At 42.3% G+C, this 21,661-nt stretch overlaps 1 protein-coding gene across 1 annotated transcript in view; it reads right to left on the bottom strand.

Moving 5' to 3' along the window:
* Positions 1-21,661, bottom strand: part of LOC140741316 (gasdermin-A3-like) — a 47,640-nt gene that overhangs the window by 9,273 nt on the left and 16,706 nt on the right. The window contains exons 5-10 of the mRNA XM_073071394.1: positions 21,196-21,388; positions 18,877-19,027; positions 12,124-12,232; positions 10,557-10,589; positions 6,571-6,716; positions 3,813-4,011 (exon numbers count right to left, since the gene is read on the bottom strand). Coding sequence (XP_072927495.1) covers positions 3,813-4,011; positions 6,571-6,716; positions 10,557-10,589; positions 12,124-12,232; positions 18,877-19,027; positions 21,196-21,388 — 831 coding nt within the window. The remainder of the gene's footprint in view (positions 1-3,812; positions 4,012-6,570; positions 6,717-10,556; positions 10,590-12,123; positions 12,233-18,876; positions 19,028-21,195; positions 21,389-21,661) is intronic.

Genomic DNA, 21,661 nt, shown 5'->3' with positions numbered 1-21,661 from the left:
AAAAATTACAATTCAGACTGCCCTACAATGTAGTATCCCTCTCCTCTCAAGGAGAATTCCTCAAATTCAGGCCATTCTACCAACTCTTTTCTGCACCACAATGGTTTTCACATAAAGTGTAATGACCAACATCAGAGGCAACTCTCGGATTAAAATTGAGCTGGTATTTATAGAGATTTGCCTTGAATTCCTTACACCAAAATTCACTCTTAATATTTCTACTTTCTGTGTCCAATATTAAAGCTCTGGATCCAATTTCCTTTTGATGATGATGATGATGATGATAGATACTTTATTCATCCCCATGGGGAAATTCAACATTTTTTCCAATGTCCCATACACTTGTTGTAGCAAAAACTCATTACATACAATACAATACTTAACTCAGTAATAATATGATATGCATCTAAATCACTAGCTCAAAAAGCATTAATAATAGCTTTAAAAAGTTCTTAAGTCCTGGCAGTTGAATTGTAAAGCCTAATGGCATTGGGGAGTATTGACCTCTTCATCCTGTCTGAGGAGCATTGCATCGACAGTAACCTGTCGCTGAAACTGCTTCTCTGTCTCTGGATGGTGCTATGTAGAGGATGTTCAGGGTTTTCCATAATTGACCGTAGCCTACTCAGCGCCCTTCGCTCAGCTACCGATGTTAAACTCTCCAGTACTTTGCCCACGACAGAGCCCGCCTTCCTTATCAGCTTATTAAGACGTGAGGCGTCCTTCTTCTTAATGCTTCCTCCCCAACACGCCACCACAAAGAAGAGGGTGCTCTCAACAACTGACCTATAGAACATCTTCAGCATCTCACTGCAGACGTTGAATGACGCCAACCTTCTAAGGAAGTACAGTCGACTCTGTGCCTTCCTGCACAAGGCATCTGTGTTGGCAGTCCAGTCTAGCTTCTCGTCCAACTGTACTCCCAGATACTTGTAGGTCTTAACCTGCTCCACACATTCTCCATTAATGATCACTGGCTCCATATGAGTCCTAGATCTCCTAAAGTCCACCACCATCTCCTTGGTCTTGGTGACATTGAGACGCAGGTAGTTTGAGTTGCACCATATCACAAAGTCCTGTATCAGTTCCCTATACTCCTCCTCCTGTCCATTCCTGACACACCCCACTATGGCCGTGTCATCAGCGAACTTCTGCACATGGCAGGACTCCGAGTTATATTGGAAGTCAGATGTGTACAGGGTGAACAGGACCGGAGAGAGTACGGTTCCCTGTGGCGCTCCTGTGCTGCTGACCACTGTGTCAGACCTACAGTCTCCCAACCGCACATACTGAGGTCTATCTGTCAAGTAGTCCACTATCCAATCCACCATGTAAGAGTCTACTCCCATCTCCGTTAGTTTGTGCTTTAAGATCTTGGGCTGGATGGTGTTAAAGGCACTAGAGAAGTCAAGGAATGTAATCCTCACAGCACAACTGACCCCATCTAGGTGAGAGAGTGATTTGTGCAGCAAATACGTGATAGCATCCTCCACTCCCACCTTCTCCTTATACGCAAACTGAAGCGGATCCCGGGCGTGCCTGGTTTGTGGCCTCAGATTCTGTATTATCAGCCGCTCCATGGTCTTCATCACGTGCGACGTCAAGGCAACAGGTCTGAAGTCATTCAACTCCTTTGGTTGTGGTTTCTTCGGTACCGGGACAATACAAGATGTTTTCCACTGTCTGGGTACTCTTCTCTGATCTAGACTCATGTTGAAGATGCGCTGTAGTGGTTCTCCCAGTTCAGTCGCACAGGCCCTTAGTAATCGTGGGGAAACTCCATCCGGTCCAGCCGCCTTGCTGGTACAGATCTTCCTCAGTTGACCTTCCACCTGTGCAGCCGTAAACCTGGACGTGGGCCAGGTCTCCTGTGAGTGGATATTATCCTGTGAGGGAAGTAAGCCTGGTGTGGAGTTCTGCAGTGAGGGTGAGATTGTGCTGTCGAACCTATTGAAGAAGTTGTTCAGCTGGTTCGCTTTCTCCACATCTCCACTTATGTTTGCCCCCCGCTTTGCACCACATCCGGTGATGATCTTCATCCCATCCCACACCTCCTTCATGCTTTTTTCCTGCAGCTTTTTCAATCACTTACTCAATATATCCCATTGGCAAACACACACACACCTTCTGTCAATGGTCAGGAACAGGAACAGGACACAATTGCAAAGATTCACAACCATCCAAGCAAAGAAATCTCTTCTCATATGTCCTGAATGACTAATATTTTATCCGGAGACTGTGACCCTCATGCCAGGGAAAACAATGATCCAGCCAAGCCCCAGAAGAATTTCCTCTGTTTCAAAGAGATGCCCTCCCATTCCCCTAAACTCCAGAGTATAGACTCTGTCTCCTTAATCCTATGAGCACATCATCAAACGGATGATATCCTGTCCTGGGTTTGCACAACAGAGTGTTTATTATGCTCTGCCAATGAATCGTGTTGCAATTCACTCCAGGTCAGGTGGAGATCTCCTGGTACAATATGGAAATCCCTCTCTGACATTGCACACTGAGAGGTTTAGGTCTATAATAATGCTGTGACACTGCACCACAGCACCACAAGACAAATGAAACAGTGGAGTCAGTAATCTGTCCGTAATTGGAATAGACATCCCATATTTACACAGCCAATTTTCCAGTTTCCCTGCTATGTCCATTTCCCGGGCTTACTAACATTTGACGAGGGGATTCAAAGAGACAAGAGGTTCTGCAGATGCTGGAAATCCAGAGAAACACACACAAAATGTTGGAGGAACTCAGCAGGTCAGGAATGAATAGTTGACATTTCTGGCCAAGACCCTTCATCAGGTATCGGCCCCATTTAGGGATATGTATTCAAACACCAGGAAATGTCGGCTATTTTACCAGTCTATACGGAATGATTGTTTCTGCGACGCTGCACTCCCTCGCATCAGATATCAGATACTATGTACCCATGATACTCCTGCAAGTCAGTTTTTCATTGCACCTGTACAGACATGTACTTACGCATGTGACAATAAGCTTGACTTAGACATTTTTTTGGATATACCGCAGGGTAAGAGGATGTTCCGGGCCAATGAGCCTGCACAGCCCAGTTACACCCATGTGACCTCTGGTTATGGTACAAATCAATGCATAGGCAACTGTCAGCTATTTCACACTGCGACCATGTGCATTTCCATAGCACCTTAATAGCACCGATCCCCCAAGATAATTTACAGGTATGCTGTCAAAATGTATTGACATTTAGACAATGAGGAAATATTGGGACAAGTGAATATGTTCACGGAAGAGTTAAAGGACACCGAGAACATAGACTTCTGCAGCACAGTAACACACCCTTCAGCTTACCTTGTCTATGCTGACCTGATCTGCTGTACAGTTTAATCTGACCGTTACTGAACCATATCCCTCCATAAGACCATGAGACATCGGAGCAGATTAAGCTATTAAGATCCCCATCATTCTCACTCATTGCATCCTGTCGGTCGGCCAATCTTCTCTCCATGCTAGTATCTTTCCTGTAGTACCGTGGGCTCTTATCTTGCTAAGCAGCCTCATGTGCGGCACTTGTCAAAGACCTCCAAACCCCTCCCATCCAGATACCTATGCAAACTTATCTTAAAAGTTGCATTTGAACCCCCATCTACCACTTCCACTGGCAGCTCATTCCACACTTGCATCACTTGTCTTCAAAGGGTCCTCGGGGGAGATCAGTGAGGTAGTGAGGGGAGAGGTTTAAGGAGGGACTTTCAGAAATCAGTGCTGAGACTGCTGAAGGCAAGGGTTGATACTTTTGCTGAGTGGGATTAAACGACTTCAAAACTTACCACTGAGTGATTGGATGAGAAAGTTTACTGCCTGGATGATGCTGTTCTGATCCTGAGTTAAGGTGAGGGGCTGTCCAGGTGGATCAGCCTTCTTAATTCCCAACAGATCCAGCATCTTCTCCACACTGGCTCTGCTCCTTTCCTCCATCAGATCCAGCACTTGAAGATCAGGTTGCAGACCTTCATGCATCTGCTCCAGCTGGAAACATGTGGCAAGGTCAGGACAAAGGAATAATTTCCAAGTGTTCTATTGATTACAGAAATGGAATTCATGCTAAGCAGTACAACATTTTCTCTTTTCTGATCTACACTCAGTGACCATTTTATTAGGTACACCTGTACGTCAATGCAGATATCTAAACAGCCAAACACGTGGCAGCAACTCAATGCATGCAGACATGGTCAAGCAATTCAGTTGTTGTTCAGACCAGACATCAGAATGGGGAAGAAATGTGATCTAAGCAACTTTGTCCATGGAATGATTGCTGATGTCACACAGGGTAATTTGAATATCTCAGAGATTCTGCATACACAACACGTCAAACCTTGACATGGATGGGCTACAGCAGCAGAAGACACGAACATACACTCAGTGGCCATTGTGTTACGTAGTGGAGGTATCTAATAAAGTAGCCACTTAGTGTACAATGCAGGGATCTAGTATATTCTTCTGAGCTGTTCTGTGGCTAAAAGTGAACACAAATTCCCATTCTGCATCAATGAAGTATTCCACCCCCACCATAGTTGTTCTTGTTAATACATCTGCTCTCTGCTAACGGCAAGAGGTCTATGTGATATTCATTTGGCCTTGTCATTTGTATGTGAGACAATCTGACACCGTTATTACCCACAGACCTTGTGCTGAGCAATAGAATGTTTTCCCTCTTCTGAGCTGTTAACAGCAAAGGGTCTCTGTGATATTAATTTGGCTTTAACTTTAAACAAACAACAAAAATTATCTCCTGTAATTTTGCTATAAGACCGGGTCAGGTGGATGGAAGTTGATATTACGAGCCTTCTTCTGAAATTAACTTAGAAGATGACACATACTCACTGGCAACACACTCAAAATGCCAGAGGAACTCAGCAGGCCAGACAGCAGCTACAGTTTCTCCAGCATTTTGTGTGTCGCTTGGATTTCCAGTATCTGCTGGCCACTTTATTAGGTACACCTGTACACCGGCTTGTTAGTGCAAATATCTAATCAGCCAATCATGTGGCAGCAACGCAATGCATTAAAGTGGCTCAATGATCAAGAGGTTCAGTTGTTCAGTCCAAACATCAGAACTGTTGGTGCCAGATGGGGTGGTTTGAGTACCTGAGAAACTGCTGATCTCCTGGGATTTTCATGCACAACAGTCTCAAGAGTTTACAGAAAACAGTGTGAGAAACAACAAAAACATCCAGTGAGCAGCAGTTCTGTGTGCAAAATGCCTTTTTAATGACAGAGGACAAAGGAGAATGACCAGGCTAGTTGAAGCTGACAGGAAGGCAACAGTAACTCAATTAAATATGTGTTACACTTTATGAGACATAGTAAAATGGAGGGTCCAGGGAGGGGTCGCCCCTCTGGTGAAGGAGCTGGTTGTGTCCAATCCAGGGCAGCTCGCTCACCTTTGCTCCCACCAGACACTCAGCTATCACCTATGGCTCCAAGTAGCTGTTTGCATGCGACAGTGGCCACACCCCGGTACACCGCTTCAACAGATGGGCTTTCCTTTCATTGTTGGACACATTGGACAACCACCAATAAAATGGCCACTGGGTGTACATGCAGTACGCCCCCCCCTCTCCATGCACCCGATGAATGCAAAGGAACGGAAGAGACCAGTACAGTTTGACACCAGTACGGTCATAGGAGTTACCAATCAAAGTTGAACTCAACATAGGGCTGCCAGCTCCAGATATTTCCTCTGGATTTACCCCTGAAGCCTTTCCCATGCTTTGCTCCACTCCTATTTCTCCACTCCTTATATTTTTAAGAACCATTAAACAATGTTCCCTAGAAAAATATCTAATGTTGCAATTAATTCCAAGGTTTTGAAAGCCTGCCATAATGCACAGCCTGGACGATAGTGCTGCAATCCTACCCAGGATAAATTTCATGCAACTTCTTGTTTGAGATGAGATGCCAAAACACCGTGGCTGCCACCTTGGGTGCTAGTTTAGAAATAACAATCTCAGGACTATTAAAACAAGAACTTCACTCCATCTTCAAAGTTCCTTTCCCCTGGTAGTTAATCGGATCAACCATTGTAATTACCACCAACTTCCCCTCCACCCCCCCCCCCCCCCCCCGCATCACTGCACAGTAAACAGTTCAAATTCCTTTTTGTAATGCTGTTTACATTGTAAATGCATGCTGGTATTTATGCACATTTTATTCCATATCTATGCTTATATATTTGGTATATAATTGTTTATCTTTATTCTTTATAATTGTCAAACATTGCTGTTTTTTGTTGCATGTCACAGCCTGACCAACACACCGCAGCACATTCCTAATACATATAAATGTGTATGGTGAATAAATTTGATCCTAATTCTTGATAAGCATAAAAATGTTTTGAGAAATAGTCTTGAAGTGTGGCCTCACTCACATTTGATGATCTGTAGTGTCTTAAGAGATGTTGGTGTTGGTTTTAACATCAATCAACAGTGCAGAGATTCAGTAAAGATTTAAGACCACATCCTGCATAGTTCCCATGCACAAAGCCAAGATCCCTTGCAATGTCGAGAGAAGGTGTCTGGTACAAACCATTGCATCAAGAACTGGGAGATTTTCACTGCTGCCGAGAGTTTCGAGGACCATGCTGAGGAGCGGCAGCCTCTGTTCTGCAGAGAGCTTTGTCAGCCCATCGACCGAAGAAGCAATCCTGCCTTTCTGGTCTGTAAAAACTGTCACTGGTGAAACAAGATCATAACTGAGATTGAAAAGGCAGAATCTTTAATACAATTTTAAGCACTTTATTTTTTTTGCTAGTAATTTAATCCAAAAATCTAATATTCAGAGCAAAAGGAAAGGTAAATAATGTTCTGAGATGTTTCATTGATCGGAGAATCATACAGCACCGAAACAAACCCATTGGGCTCAGCCCATCTATGACAACTATAACGCTTATCTACACTAACTCTACTTGCCTACATCAGGACCGAATCTCTTAAAATTCAAGATTCAGGATTGTTTATTGTCATTCCTCAGTACACGAGTGTAAAGGAAAATGAAATGATTGATACTCCAGATCTGATGCAGCATAAAAAATACACAGTAAGCATTAAAACACAATAAATAAAAATATAAAATCAATCCTATAAAACACAATGTACAAACCCCATTTCCAGAAAAGTTGGGATATTTCCCAAAATGCAATGAAACCAAAAATCTGTGATATGTTAATTCACGTGAACACAGGAGTGAGATAGGTCAGCTGGTTGAGTGGTGTCACAACATTTGCACTCAATGTCAATAAGACGAAGGAATGGATTGTGGACTTCAGGAAGGGAAAGTCGAGGGAACACACACCAGCCTCATTGAGGGATCAGAAGTGGAAAGGGTGAGCAGTTTCAAATTCTTGGGTGTCAATGTATGTGAAGATCTATCTTGGGCCCAGCATATTGATACAACTACAAAGAAGAAATGACAGCAGTTATATTTCATTAGGAGTTTGAGGAGATTTTTTAGGTCATGAAAGACTCTAGCAAATTTCTACAGATGTACCATGGACAGCATTCTAACTGGTTGCTCACTGTCTGCTCTGGAGGGGCCACTGCATAGGATCAGAAAAAGCTACAGAGGTTGCAAACTCAGGCAACTCTACCATGGGCACTAGCCTCCCCTGTATCCAGGACATCTTCAAAAGGCAATGCTACAAAAACTTACCCCACACATCTCCTTTCAACATTCCCCCTCTCATCTTAAATAAATGCCTTCCAAAAGTTGACATTTCAACCCTGGGAAAAAGATACTAGCTGTCTACTCTGTCAGTGTCTCTCATAATTTTATAAACAGTTATCAAGTCTCCCCTCTGCCCATACCACTCCAGTGAAAACAACTGAAGTTTCTTCAACCTTCCATGCTCTCTAATCCTGTAGACCTCTTCTGAACCCTCTCCACATCCTTCCTATAATGGAGTGACCAAAATTGATGCAGCCTCACCAGGGTTTTATAAAGCTGAAAAATAACTTCCTGACCTTTAAACTCAATCCCTGACTAAAGGCAAACATGATATATGCCTCCTTCACCACTCTGTCAACTTCTGAGGCCATTTTCAGAGAGCTAAAGACTTGGACCCCAAAGATCGCACTATACATCAATGCTATTAAGGGTCCTGCCACTAACTGTTTACTTCCCTTTGATTTTTGATCTCCCAAAGTGCAGAACTTCACACTTGCCTGGACTAAACTCCATCTGCCATTTCTCCACTCATATTTACAACTGACCTATATCCTACTGTATCTTCTGACAATCCTCAGCACCAGCCCCAACTACACCAATCTTTTAAAAAGTAAAACAAACACAACATCTAGCTGTAATTAGCACCACCCTGCTTCACTCCACTGCAATATGCAGGACCTATCCCCAATCATCTAATCTAGTTTTCTCCTAAATTAAGGGAATAGGATCACATGGAGATTTTTGGGAATGCCAAAAACTGCTTTCCAGGATGCACAAAACATGGGAGCCCTGACGTATCAATCTGACACACTGAGAAGTTTTGGGTGTCACCAAACTTAAAGTGTGAAAGACAGACACAAAGTGAAATGCAGATACACTTAGAGTCATAATGCATGGAAACAGGCCCTTTGGCCCAACTAATGCATGCTGACCAGGATTACCAGCAATGGAAGTCCCACCTGCCCTCCTTTGGCCCGTATCTCTAAGCATCTCCAACGTGTCCAAGTGTAATTTTTAATGTTCTTAATATACCGGCCATAACCCCTTCCTCTGGCAGCTTATTCCAAGTGTGGAACAGCCTTGTGGGTGAAAGATTTGCCTGCAAGGTCCCTATTAAACCTCTTCCCTCTCACCTGAACTTGTGTGCATAGATCCTATTTATGCCCAATGTGATTTTAAACACCCCATTAATAAATGCATCTTTAAAGTGAATGAACAAGAGAAAATCTGCAGATGCTGGAAATCCAAGCAACACACACACAAAATGCTGGAGGAACTCAGCAGGACGGGCAACATCTGTGGAAAAGTGTACAGTCAATGTTTCAGGCCGAGACCCTTTGGCAGGACTGGAGAAAAAAAATAAATGAGGAGTAGAGTTAAGGGGGGGAGGGAAGAGAGAAACACAAGGTGATAGGTGAACCGGGGGGGGGGGGGGGGGGTTGGAGAGTAAAGTAAAGAGCTGTGAAGTTGATTGGTGAAAGAGATACAGGGCTGGAGAAGGGGGAATCTGATAGCAGAGGACAGAAGGCCAATGAAGAAAGAAAAGTGGGGAGGAGCACCAGAGAGAAGTAATGGGCAAGCAAGGAGAAAAGGTGAGAGAGAGGGAAAAGGGAATGGGGAATGGTGAATGGGGGGTTGTGGGAAGAGGGCATCAAAGGTTACAGGGAGAAGGCAGGAAAATAGGGTTGAGAGGGAAATGGATCAGCCTTGATGGAATGGCAGAGCAGACTCGATGGGCTGAATGGCCTCATTCTGCTCCTGTGTCTTATGGTCTATACAAGATAACACATTTCACTATATGCTTTGATGTACATGTGACAAATAGTGCTAATCTTGAACTGTATCTTTCAATTCCTCCACCAAGATGTCTTTTTCGATTAAGTAGCCTGATTCCCTGTGTTGAACACCTAAAGTATGAGAGACACTGATTGAGTTTTAGCTATCAGGGGAATCAAGGGATATGGAGCTTTTGTAGGAAAGTGATGCCGAATGAAAGATCAGACATGATCTTATTTAATGTCGGAGAGAATGAGGGGTGAATGGAAACAGAAATTGCTGGAAACACCCAACAGGTCAGGCAACATCTGTGCGAAGAGATTATAAGACATAGGAGCAGAATTAGGCCATTCAGCCCGTTGTGTCTTCTCCGCCATTCAATCAATGATGAATTATTAACACTCTCAACCCCATTTTCCTGCCTTTTTCCCATAAACTTTGACGCCCTTTCCAATCAAGAACCTATCAACCTCCGTTTCAAATATACCCAATGACAGCCTCCACAGCCGTTTGTGGGATGGATTTGAACATTTAGGAGAAATTCGGATAAGTACATCAATGGGAGGGATATATAGGGCTTTGGACCGGGTGTAGGTTGATGTGACCAGGCAGATTAATACATAGTTTGGCATGGACTAGACAGGCCAAAGGGGCTGTTTCTATTATTCTATCACTCTAAGACCCTTTTATCAAAACTCATTCATCAAAAAGGGCTGAATGGCCAAATCTTATTTCTCGTGCTGGTGTTTAATGAAGGCAATAGTGAAAACTTCCCCTCTGTATGAAGAGCCATGAAAGCTCTATTCTTTGTGATGATATAGAGAAGTTTCTTCATGCCAAAATCTTGAGCCAATTAATGTAGCAGCATTCTCACAATTTGTGTTAATATTAACATTTTAAGAAGATATTGTAACAGTGGGCAAGGATTACCCCTGTGCTTTAAGACAAGGAATTTGGAGAGAACACTCAGTCTTTCCAACAGTCCTATTTGATTCTTTGGGGCCATGACAGTGTGTGTATGGAGTAGAGATAGTTTCAAAGTAAGACACGATCAGGAAAGTGAAACAACTTACTAGTTTCTCTTATGCTCAGTATCCAATTTAATTCTGAAAAAAATACAGAAAAATTGTGTCACATATTCGGACAGTTAGCGTGTTCTAAGTTATCATTGGAAAAAGTTAAACAGCTTATCAATCGGTCTCATATTCAAGAGAAAAACACAAAATGCTGGCAGAACTCAGCAGGCCAGACAGCATTTACAGGAGGAGGTAGTGACGACGTTTCGGTCCGAAACCCTTCATCAGGAGTGAAGTAACATGGGATGGTCGAGGGGGGATAAGAAGTGGGGGGAGGGATAAAGTAGAGAGCTGGGAAGTGATAGGCTGGAGGGAAATGGGCTGGGGGAAGGTGGAGAATTATGGGAAATAAAAGAGAAAGAAAGGTAGGGCTGGGGGGAGATTATAGTGAGGGGGGGAAAAGAGAGAGAAAGAGAACCAGATTTAAATTATAGATAGGGATGGGGTAAAGGGGGGCAGGGGTATCAACAGAGGTCTGTGAGTTGAATGTTCATGCCGGCAGGTAGGAGGCTACCTAGGCAGGAGATAAGGTATTGCTCCATCGACCTGCGTGTGGCCTCATCTTGACGGTAGAGGAGGCCATGGACAGACATGTTGGAGTGGGAGTGGTCTGTGGAATTGAAGTGTGTGGCCACAGGGAGATCCCGCCACTGCTGAAGGACTGAGTGCCGGTGTTCGGCGAAATGGTCTCCCAGTCTGTGGCAGGTCTCCCCAATGTATAAATGGCCACATCGGGAGCACCGGATACAGTATAATCCAACGTATAATCCTCTGCAACTTCCGCCACCTCCTACGGGATCCCACCACTAGCCACCTCTTCCCCTCCCCCCCCCCCCCCCCCACTCTCGGCTTTCCGCAGGGATCGCTCCCTACGCGACTCCCTTGTCCATTCATCCCCCCCATCCCTCCCCACCGACCTCCCTCCAGGCACTTATCCCTGCAAACAGAAGAAGTGCTACACCTGCCCCCACATTTCTTCCCTCACCACCATCCTAGGCCCCAGACAGTCCTTTCAGGTGAGGCACCACTTCACCTGCGAGTCAACTGAGGTGATATACTGTATCCGTCGACACACGCAGGTTGATGGAGCAATACCTTATCTCCCGCCTAGGTAGCCTCCTACCTGCTGGCATGAACATCCAACTCACAGACCTCCGTTGATACCACTGCCCCCCCTTACCCCATCCTTATCTATAATTTTACTCCAGTTCTCTTTCTCTCTCTTTTCCCCCCTCACTATAATCTGCCCCCAGCCCTACTTTCTTTCTCTTTTATTTCCCATAATTCTCCACCTTCCCCCTAGCCCATTTCACTCCAGCCTATCACTTCCCTGCTCTCTAATTCATCCCTCCCCCCACTTCTTATCCCCCCATCAACCATCCCATGTTACTTTACTCCCGATGAAGGGTTTCGGCCCGAAACCTCGTCACTACCTCCTCCCATAGATGCTGTCTGGCCTGCTGAGTTCTGCCAGTGTTTTGTGTTTTTTATTTATTTCCAGCATCTATAGATTCACTTATGTTGCCTCATATTCAAGTAATCATTTTATCTTCATATTACATACCCATGATGTCTTCTGAAGAAATCCTCAGTTCAGAGACCTTGTACGCAATTGTTGTTCCGGCTGAAAAAGTTAACTTCTTCTCCAAGTTCATACCGAATCCACTTTTAACCTAAGGCAACAAAGAAGACAACAATATTTAACTGTGAAAGTTAATCGTACAAAAGCTCATTTTGCAGGGAAGTCAAGAATTACATAGCTGGACTATAACCTAACTTCAGTAATGCAGAGTGATTAAGACAATTTTAATCAAAACTTAAATGGACCCTACAAACCACAGGGATAAAAGGAGAAAAAATAAACCATTGAATACTCTGCCACCACCGAGGTCGTGTCACTAGGACAGCGAGCTGTTTACTGTTTCCTGCACTGTTGAGTGTTTACCGTTTATCGGTGATCCATTTTATAAATTATATTTATTAACTTATTTGTCATAATATTTTGTTTTATTTCATTTTTAAAATCTTTTTATTGATAATCTTCTACAGCTATAAGATGATACAAAACTTCAACAAGTTGATATATATACAATTAATAAAGCTGAAAAAAACTTATCAAAAATAATATATGATCATGAAAAAAAATTTTATAAAAGAAAGATGGAAAAAAGAGATCCCCAACTAACTAAAAAAACCACTAACTCCAAGAGAAGGAAAAAGAAAAAAGAAAAAAAAGAAAGAAAAGAAAAAAAAAGAAGAATAAAAACCTATTAGGAATCATCTCGCGGAGCAATACATCTTACCATCATCTATATATATAAAGAAGAAAAATCATCAACCGCCAATTCACATTCATAGAAAATAAAATTGGAAGGAAACAATATAAATTAATTCAAATTAAATGATAATATTTGGCAAAAAAATCCCATCTTCTCTCAAAATCAAATCGAGGATCAAAAGTTCTACTAATTTTTTCCAAACTAAGCATAACATTACTTGAGAAAACCATTGAATTAATGTAGGAACAGAGGTATCTTTCCATTTCAATAAAATAGCCCTTCTTGCCAACAATGTAACAAATGCAATTATATGTTGGTCTGAAGATGAAATACCCTGAATATGATGCGGAACTATTCCAAATAGAACAGTCAATGTATTAGGTTGTAGATTAATTTTCAGAGCTTTAGAAATTGTAGAAAATAAAGATTTCCAAAACAATTTTAATGAAGAACATGACCAGAACACATGTGACAAAGTGGCTACTTCAGTTTTACACATATCGCAATAATTGGCTATGTTAGGAAATATTTTGGATAGTCTCCCCTTTGTTAAATAATAACGGTGAACAATTTTAAATTGAATTAAACAGTGATTGGCACATATCGAAGAAGAATTGACCATTTTCAGAACTCGCAACCAATCTACATTAACAAAGGTCATATTAAGTTCTCTCTCCCAATCTTGTTTAATCTTTAGTGAGAGGTTATCTTTTTGTAGTAAAAATAAATTATAAATTCTACCAATGGAACCTCTTATGAAAGGATTCATATTCAAAATAATATCCAACAAATCAGATTCTTGCATGTATGGAAACTTAAGTAAGTATTTTTGTAAAAAGTGTCTAACCTAAAGATATTTCAAAAAGTGTGTATGAGAGAGAGAATATGTACTAATTAGCTCTTCAAAAGTCATCAATCAACCATCACAAAATAAATCTGCAAAAAAAACAGATCCCCTTATTTCTCCATAAGAGAAAAATGGGATCGGTTATTGAAGATTTAAATAAAAAGCTTCGATATAAACAGCTGGACAATTTAAATTGTTTAAAATTTTAAAAGTTGTGAAACTGAAACCAAATCCGTAAGGACTGTTTAATAAGAGGGTAGAGATTTAAATTTGGAATTTTAGAGAGTTGTAAAGGTAATGGAGCTCCTAATAATGAATTGTTTGATAGCTTTTAATTCCAAATCAATCCGCTGGTTTTTGGCTGTTATCGAACTAATATAGCCAAAAACATAATTGTTGAATATTAACAGCCCAATAATACAATCTTAAATTAGGAAGTGCAAGACCACCATCTTTTTTAGATTTTTGTAAATAATACTTATTAATTTTTGATCTTTTATTGTTCCAAATAAAAGACAAAATAATAGAGTCAATTTGATCAAAACATTTTTAGTTAAAAAGATAGGTATATTTTGAAAAATATATAAAAATCTAGGTAAAATCATCATTTTCACGACATAGATACAACCTATTAAAGAAAGTGTAAGTGGACTCTGAATGAATCAAATCTTTAAATTGTTTCTCAGACAAACCTAACTGCAAGAGGTTAGAAAACAATAAAGAGACATTACCTCATCCTTATAAAGGGACAGATAAAGGCCATTTACTCCGTTGGGTTAATGCCAGCTCGCAGGAGAGCAAACCCATTTGCCCATTTATCCCTCTCCTGATTTCCCTGCACCCTTTTAACTTATTCTCTCAGATAGTCCCATCAACTCCTGATTGATCCTTTTCCCACTAAGTGATTCAGAAGTCAAATAACCTGGATCTGCGCAACTATGAGACAGCATTAAATACTATGTCACCAAGGAAAGTGCTGAGATATCTCAGAGAGCTCCAAGGTTCTCATGAGGTCTCGATGCAACCATAGCCAAGACATGACCTGTGTAGCTCAGTCAATAAGCTCAGGATTGCCGTATTTGCACGCGACCCTAAACATACCCACGCTTATCCTGAAAAATGTGAAAATGCCAGCAAAAGACAATCCAGGCTTCCAAGTAACATGCACAAAATTCTGAAATTTGTTTTCTTTTAATGCCCTTCATGGGTCGAGATCGACCGTGGATGTAGTGTCCTAGCTGTCAACATGATACGCAAGCCAGGGCAGTACAACATGGAGAGCAAGCTGTTGCCATGAAGCAGGCTCCCCCTCTCCACACAGCTGATGAACCCAAAGGAACAGCAGAGACTTACAGTTTTGCACCATTGTCGATGCAGGAGTTGCCAGATAGTGTTGATCTCAATGTAGGGCTGCCTCAGGGACTTCAGCTCCGGACTTTTCCTTGGAGTTTACTCTCGAACAGTGGCATATCTAAGGTATGGCAGGTACGGCACGTGCCCTGGGTGCCACTTGAAGGGGGGCACCACTGAGCAGTTTCTATTAAAGTCAGACAAGCCATCCTTGGATAGTGAGCAAAGAATTTTCTTCAGATGTATGATCTGTCTTTGATTATCATGGGTGAGAAGCACTAGGATGGCCTTATTTCAGAGCATTGTGTAAGAATACCATGAAACGTTTCTTCACGAAGAAGAAGGAAAGTGGAGCTGAAGGACGGAAGAGACGAAAGTTGGAGGTGGAGGAAGCCAACAAGTCGAGCAAGTTCTTCATGCCCTTCTTTGAAAAGCCCGGAACAAGTAGTTTGACACGTTCCATGGAGTCGCCTGCACCTGCTACAAGTTTGTTAGAATCCAAAGGTGGATCAAGTACAAATGTGTCGCAAGCCGAGGAGAAAGTCAAGTCAGATAAATCTGAGTATGACGAGATTAAGAGTGAGGCTACCACAGAGAACATGGACATGACAGGAGGGGAAGACGATGGTGGTGGTGGTGGTGATGTTGAGTTTATTGACGAAATTTTACCTGATGAGATTGAACCTGACAACACTGAACCTAGTGAACTGGATGGTGTCAAAGAGCCTCAAACTGTCATACCAGGAGTGATTGAACAGCATGACATTGGACTTCTGAAGTTCGACAAGGATACCGGAAAAGCAATTCTGCCTGATGCATTGAGAACAGAAATAATAAAGCTGGGTTCGAAGTATTTCCAGAACAGTGCGAGGCCTTTCCTACCAACAAATAACTGCTCAATGACCAAAACTTGGTTCAAGAGGAAATTGGGAAATGGTCGTGGTGAGGAAGTGACTCGCTCATGGCTCGTCTATCTCCCTTCTAAAAAGTCTGCATTTTGTATCTGTTGTCTTCTCTATTCCCGGTCAGACCAGCAATCCTCATTGGAGCAGGAAAGCGGATTCAACGACTGAAAAGCACCTGAAAGGATTAGTGTTCATGAAAATGCCAAGAATTATTAGAAATGCTTCACACAGTGGAAGGAAATGGAAAGAAATTTAGCTGGAAACAGAGGAGTTATTGACGTGGTATTTCAGTCACAGATTGAGAAGGAAAAGGAGAAGTGGCGTGATATCTTGACGAGAATCCTTCACTGCATAAAATCCCTTGCGACTCAGAACCTGGCTTTGCGAGGACACAGGGAATCACTTCAGCTAGACAATGACTCCAATGTTGGAAATTTCCTTGGCTTACTGAAACTACTGGCCATCTTCGACCCTGTCATAAAAGAACACCTCACTCATTTGGAAAGTCATCCTGGATCCACGTCTTATCTTTCACCAGGAACAAATTCATCCACATGATGGCATCCACTGTTCGCCAGAGTTTACTGAGAAGCATTCGTAAAGCCAAGTACTATGGTCTCATGTTCGACTCGACTCTTGATCAGGCACACCGTGAGCAGACGTCAGAAGTAGTGAGGTATGTGGAAGTTGATTCTGAGAGGAAAATAGTTCGTGTTAGAGAGTCCTTCCTTGGTTTTATCCAGATAAGCCAGAAGGATGCTGACAGCTTGGTTGAAGACATCTTGATACAGCTAGAGAAGGACTAAATGGACTTAAAAGACTGTCTGTCACAGTGGTATGACAATCCTGCTGTGATGGCTGGACACAGAAGTGGTGTTCATCAAAGAATAAGTGAGAAAAACAACCTGGCAGTGTTTGTGAATTGTGACCATCCCTCACTCAACTTGGTGGATGTACATGCAGCCAAGCAGGATACAATGATGGTCACGTTTTTTGGAACCATTGAAGCTCCCTACGTGTTTTTCACTCGTTCAACACAGCGCTGGGAAAAACTCAAAAACGCCGTGCCTGTGGTTGTTAAGTTGGAGTCCAAAACCAGGTGGATTGCAAGGACAGAAACAGTGAAGCCCGTCAACAAGTACATTGAGGAGATACTTCAAGTTCTCCAGGACGTGACAGACAATGAAAACGAGACCAGTGAAACAAGAAGTGACGCAAGGCAGCTGTACAACCGCATGTTGAGTTACGATTTGCTGATTTTGCTAGGATTTTGGAACAAAGTACTCATTCGCATTGACCGTATTCAAAAGAGGCTGCAGGATCCTAGCGTGATCTTCCACGATGCTGCCCTGGATTTGAAAGCCCTCCAAGATCATTTTTATGATGAAAGAGAAGTGTTGGTCAGTGAGTCACTCAAAGAAGGAGTCGGTCTCTGTCAAGAATGGAATATTGAAGTTGAAAAACGTCAAAGACGAAAGAAACGAATGGCTGATGAGAACTCGAGAGACGCTGGGTTAACAGCTAAGGAGGAAATGGAAAGAGTCATGAAGGGAACACTCGACCGTCTTCACAGAGAAATGGATGAAAGGTTCGCTCGTTTGCACGACACTGACGCCAAGTTTGGATTCCTTTTCGATGTCGAGGGACTGTGTTACGGCGCCGACAGTAACGACCTAAAGAAGTGTGAAAATTTGGGCGAATTGTACAGCTCCGATGTTGATGGACAGCAGCTATATGAAGAAATTTTGGACTGCAGAATGTTGCCATCAAGGCGGGTCAACATGAAAATATCAAGACCTGAAGAGCTTCTTGAATTATTGTTCAGTATGGAGATGAGAGCGTCTTCCCTAATCTTCATGTTGCTATTCAGTTAATGCTAACCATCGCAGTTTCCATCGCCAGCTGTGAGAGATCATTCAGCAAGTTAGAACTAATACTTTCATATTTGAGAGCCTCCACGGGTCAAGGCAGACTCTGTGATCTTGCTCTGCTGATGTAGTAAGAGAAGAAACTGACAAAACTGACTTTGATCACATCATAGACCAATTGGCATCAGTGAAAGCAAAGAAGGTGCAGTTATAATTTTCATGTAGTGTCATCATTTGTTAATTAAAAGATTAACGAGCTTGACTTGTATTTTTCAGCTGATATTATAGTAAAGTTATCTAAAAGATGGGTGTCAGATGTTTGGACAGGGGCGTAATTTCAGTGCTTGCCGTAGGCGCTATTTTCCGTAGATACGCCCCTGCTCCCGAATCCTACCCCATGAGTGGGTATAGCTGCAAGACAGTGGAGGTTTGAGATCAGAGTTTTCCCTCTCCTCGGAGAGTTGCCAACCACGGCTGACGAGCCTCATCTGCCCGAAGCGACTGGGTTTAAGTGGTCAGGTACCCACGCCAGTAAGCATATGAGATTCTGTAGATGCTGGAAACCCAGAGTAACACACACCAAATGCTGGCGGAACTCAGCAGGTCAGGCAGCATCTGTGGAGAGGAATATAGAGTCAATGCCTCAGGCTGAGACCCTTCATTAGGGCTCGGGTCTCGACCCAAAACATCGACTATTTATTCTTCTCCATTGATGCCACCTGACCTGCTGACTTCTTTGATTTTGTGTGTGAATTCTTGAGCAACACACACAAGTTGCTGGATTTCCCTATTTCTTTATGTATTGGTTGCTCAGGTTTTCCAGCATCTGCAGGATCTCTTGTGTCCAGGTTTCTAAGGATCTATTGGCTGACTTGGATCTTTATCTCTGCTTTAGTTTTTCAAGATTCAAGATGTTTATTGTAATTCGTCAGTACACAAGTGTAAAGGAGAATGAAATGATTGTTATTCCAGATCAGGTGCCACATAAAAAGCAATAATTATAAATATAAAAACAAGGATAATGATAATGAAAGTTTAAGGATTATGAAATGAATAAATTATACTCACCTTCAGAATTTTAAGCAGTATAGATAGTTTTGATTCTGCCTGAAATGTCCAATCTACAGTACATGGCTTTTCCGTCTCTATCACTTCTGACACTACATAAACAACATCCATCATAAGCTGCTTCATAAAGCTGTGTTCTCTGTTCACCTTCCTGAGGAGATAAGACAAATAAAAATGGTACTGATTATTTATAAAAGACTGACTGAGGAAGGAGGTGGTGATGGTGAAATTAGACATCAGTTTATTCAAACTAACTTTCACCTTACTCATGAATCTTTTCAGAGTTTGTTTTTCTCCAAGGTTCATCACCTGACCTGGTGCAGAGACATGCAAGCTCCTGAAATATCAGGAATGATGCTGTCTGGAGTTAGATCATTTGATGCTGAACTCCTGGTAGGGTCACCCATGTCGGTAAGGTCAGGGGGAGTGGGGGGGTTGGTTCCAGACAGAGAGTGATCCAACCAAGACTCAACGGTGGAGCTGGCAGAAGATGACGACACATCACAACGACAGAGAAGGTGAAGGAAGGCTACAGCCGTGAAGGGTCCCCAGTCATCTTTTATTCCATGCCACTGGACCCTGACCCCGATCTGTCAAGGACTGTGTGATGGCTACCCGTGCATCAGGCTCCCCATGTTTAAACAAAGTCACAAAATAGCCTTCTCCATTAATGGAATCTCCAACTCCATCACCATCAGAGTTTTTATCAAAAACAATAATTGGAATTATTCTGTGCAATAATCCAGTGTATTTTTAATCTACTGCTGATATAGTTTTGTTGGAAATAAAATTGTACTATTTGCAAGTCTATTGCATTCTCCATTGACCCACACATTAAATCTGCACTGACCTGCAGTTGATCCCCATGATTGATGCTACATGCAAGACCCTGTGTGATGTGGGACCGCATGGTTGTCAATCCTATCACCTACAGGAGGCTGAAGCAAGTCTCACCTGGCAAATTGTTGAAAATTACATTTGCAGCCAGTTTGTCAGATATTTTGCCTCAGCCAATTGTCAAGTGTTACATATATTTGGAAACATTAAAATGTTATAAAAATACATAACCCATTACCATCATACAGCACAGAAGCAGGCCCATCGGCCCTTCTAATCCATACTGAACTATTATTTTACCTGGTTCCATTGAGCTGCACCGGGACCATAGACCTCCATACCCCTCCCATCTATGTACCCATCCAAACTTCGCTTAAATGTTGAAATTGAACCCATATGCACCACTTCCGTTGGCAGCTCGTTCCACACTCTGAGTGACTATGTCCCCCTCATGTTCCCCTTAAACATTTCACCTTTCACCCTTAACCATGACCTCCAGATCTTGTCTCAACCTGCTTGCACTTACCCTATCTATACCACTCAATTTCATATATGCGATCAAATCTCCTCTTATTCTTCTATGCTCCAGGGAGTAAAGTCCTAACCTATTCAACATTTCTCGATAATTCAGGTCGTCAAGTCCTGGCAATATCCTTGTAATTTTTTCTGCATTCTTTCAATTCTATAGGTATCTTCCCTGTAAGCAGGTGACCAGAAGTGCACATAATACTCCAAATTAGGCCTCACCATCATCTTATTCAACTTCAACATAGGTTGAAAGTTTGATAATTTGTTCAAAGCAGAGTTGAGTCTGAAAGGATATGCCATTGGTTTTCACACTCTAACACCAAGCAAAGAAAAACAAGCTGGCTAACTCCAGACCACAGTGAAAAATACACTATGTCAGCTTACACCCAGTGGCCACTTTATTGGGTAACTCTTGTACCTGATAAAGTGGCCACTGAGTGCATATCTTTGGCCTTCTGCTGCTGTGGCCCATCCACGTGAAGGTGTGACACATTGTGCATTCAGAGCTGCTCCTCTCCACACCACTGTTGTAACACATGTCACTGTTACCTTCCTGTCAGCTTGAACCAGTCTGACCATTCTCCTCTGAACTCTCTCTTTAACATGGTGTTAAAGCCCATTGAAACACTATTCACTGGATGGTCTTTTTGCACCATTCTCTGTAAATTCTAGAGACTGTTGTACATGAAAATCCCAGGAAATCAGCAGTTTCTGAGATACTCAAACCACCCCATCTGGCACCAATAATCATTCCATGGATAAAGTCATTCAGATCACATTTCTTCCCCATTTTGAACAACAACTGAACCCCTGCATGCTTTTAAGCATTCAATTGCTACCACATGATTGGCTGTTTAGACATTTGCATTATCAAATAGGTATACCGGTATATCTAATAAAGTAGTCACAATGTGTACTTTGGCTTATTAGCCTAACTTGGTGAGGTATGATTACCTGCTTCCAATAACATCCAGTAATTTATTTACATCTATTATTTGTTTTCTCATTTCCATGACAGATAAGGAATTAGAAGTACTTCCTGACACTCGTATTCCTGACTCAATATTACTGACATTCACATCAGCTTTCCCTTTGACTGTGCCGCTGAAATCCTCAGAGTAATTGGCAAAGCTTGAGTTGGTCAATCCTAGAGAAAGAAAATAAATCCATTATTAGCTTTTATAGGTTATTTCCTGCTGTAACATCAGAGAACTAACTAGAGTTTATTAACGATAAACTGATAACAATGTCCATTCTGATCAAAAAGGCACAACAGTGCCTTTATTTCCTGCAGAGCATCAGGAAAGCTCACCTCTGTCCCAGGATTCTGACAGACTTTTACCGCTGTACCATTGAGAGCATACTTACCAACTGCATTTCAGTGTGGTATGGCAATTGTCCCGTATCGGACCGCAAAGCT

Source organism: Hemitrygon akajei, chromosome 18 (assembly GCF_048418815.1).
Source record: "Hemitrygon akajei chromosome 18, sHemAka1.3, whole genome shotgun sequence".
NCBI classification, from domain to species: Eukaryota; Metazoa; Chordata; class Chondrichthyes; order Myliobatiformes; family Dasyatidae; genus Hemitrygon; species Hemitrygon akajei.
This window is presented reverse-complemented; position numbering and strand designations above follow the sequence as displayed.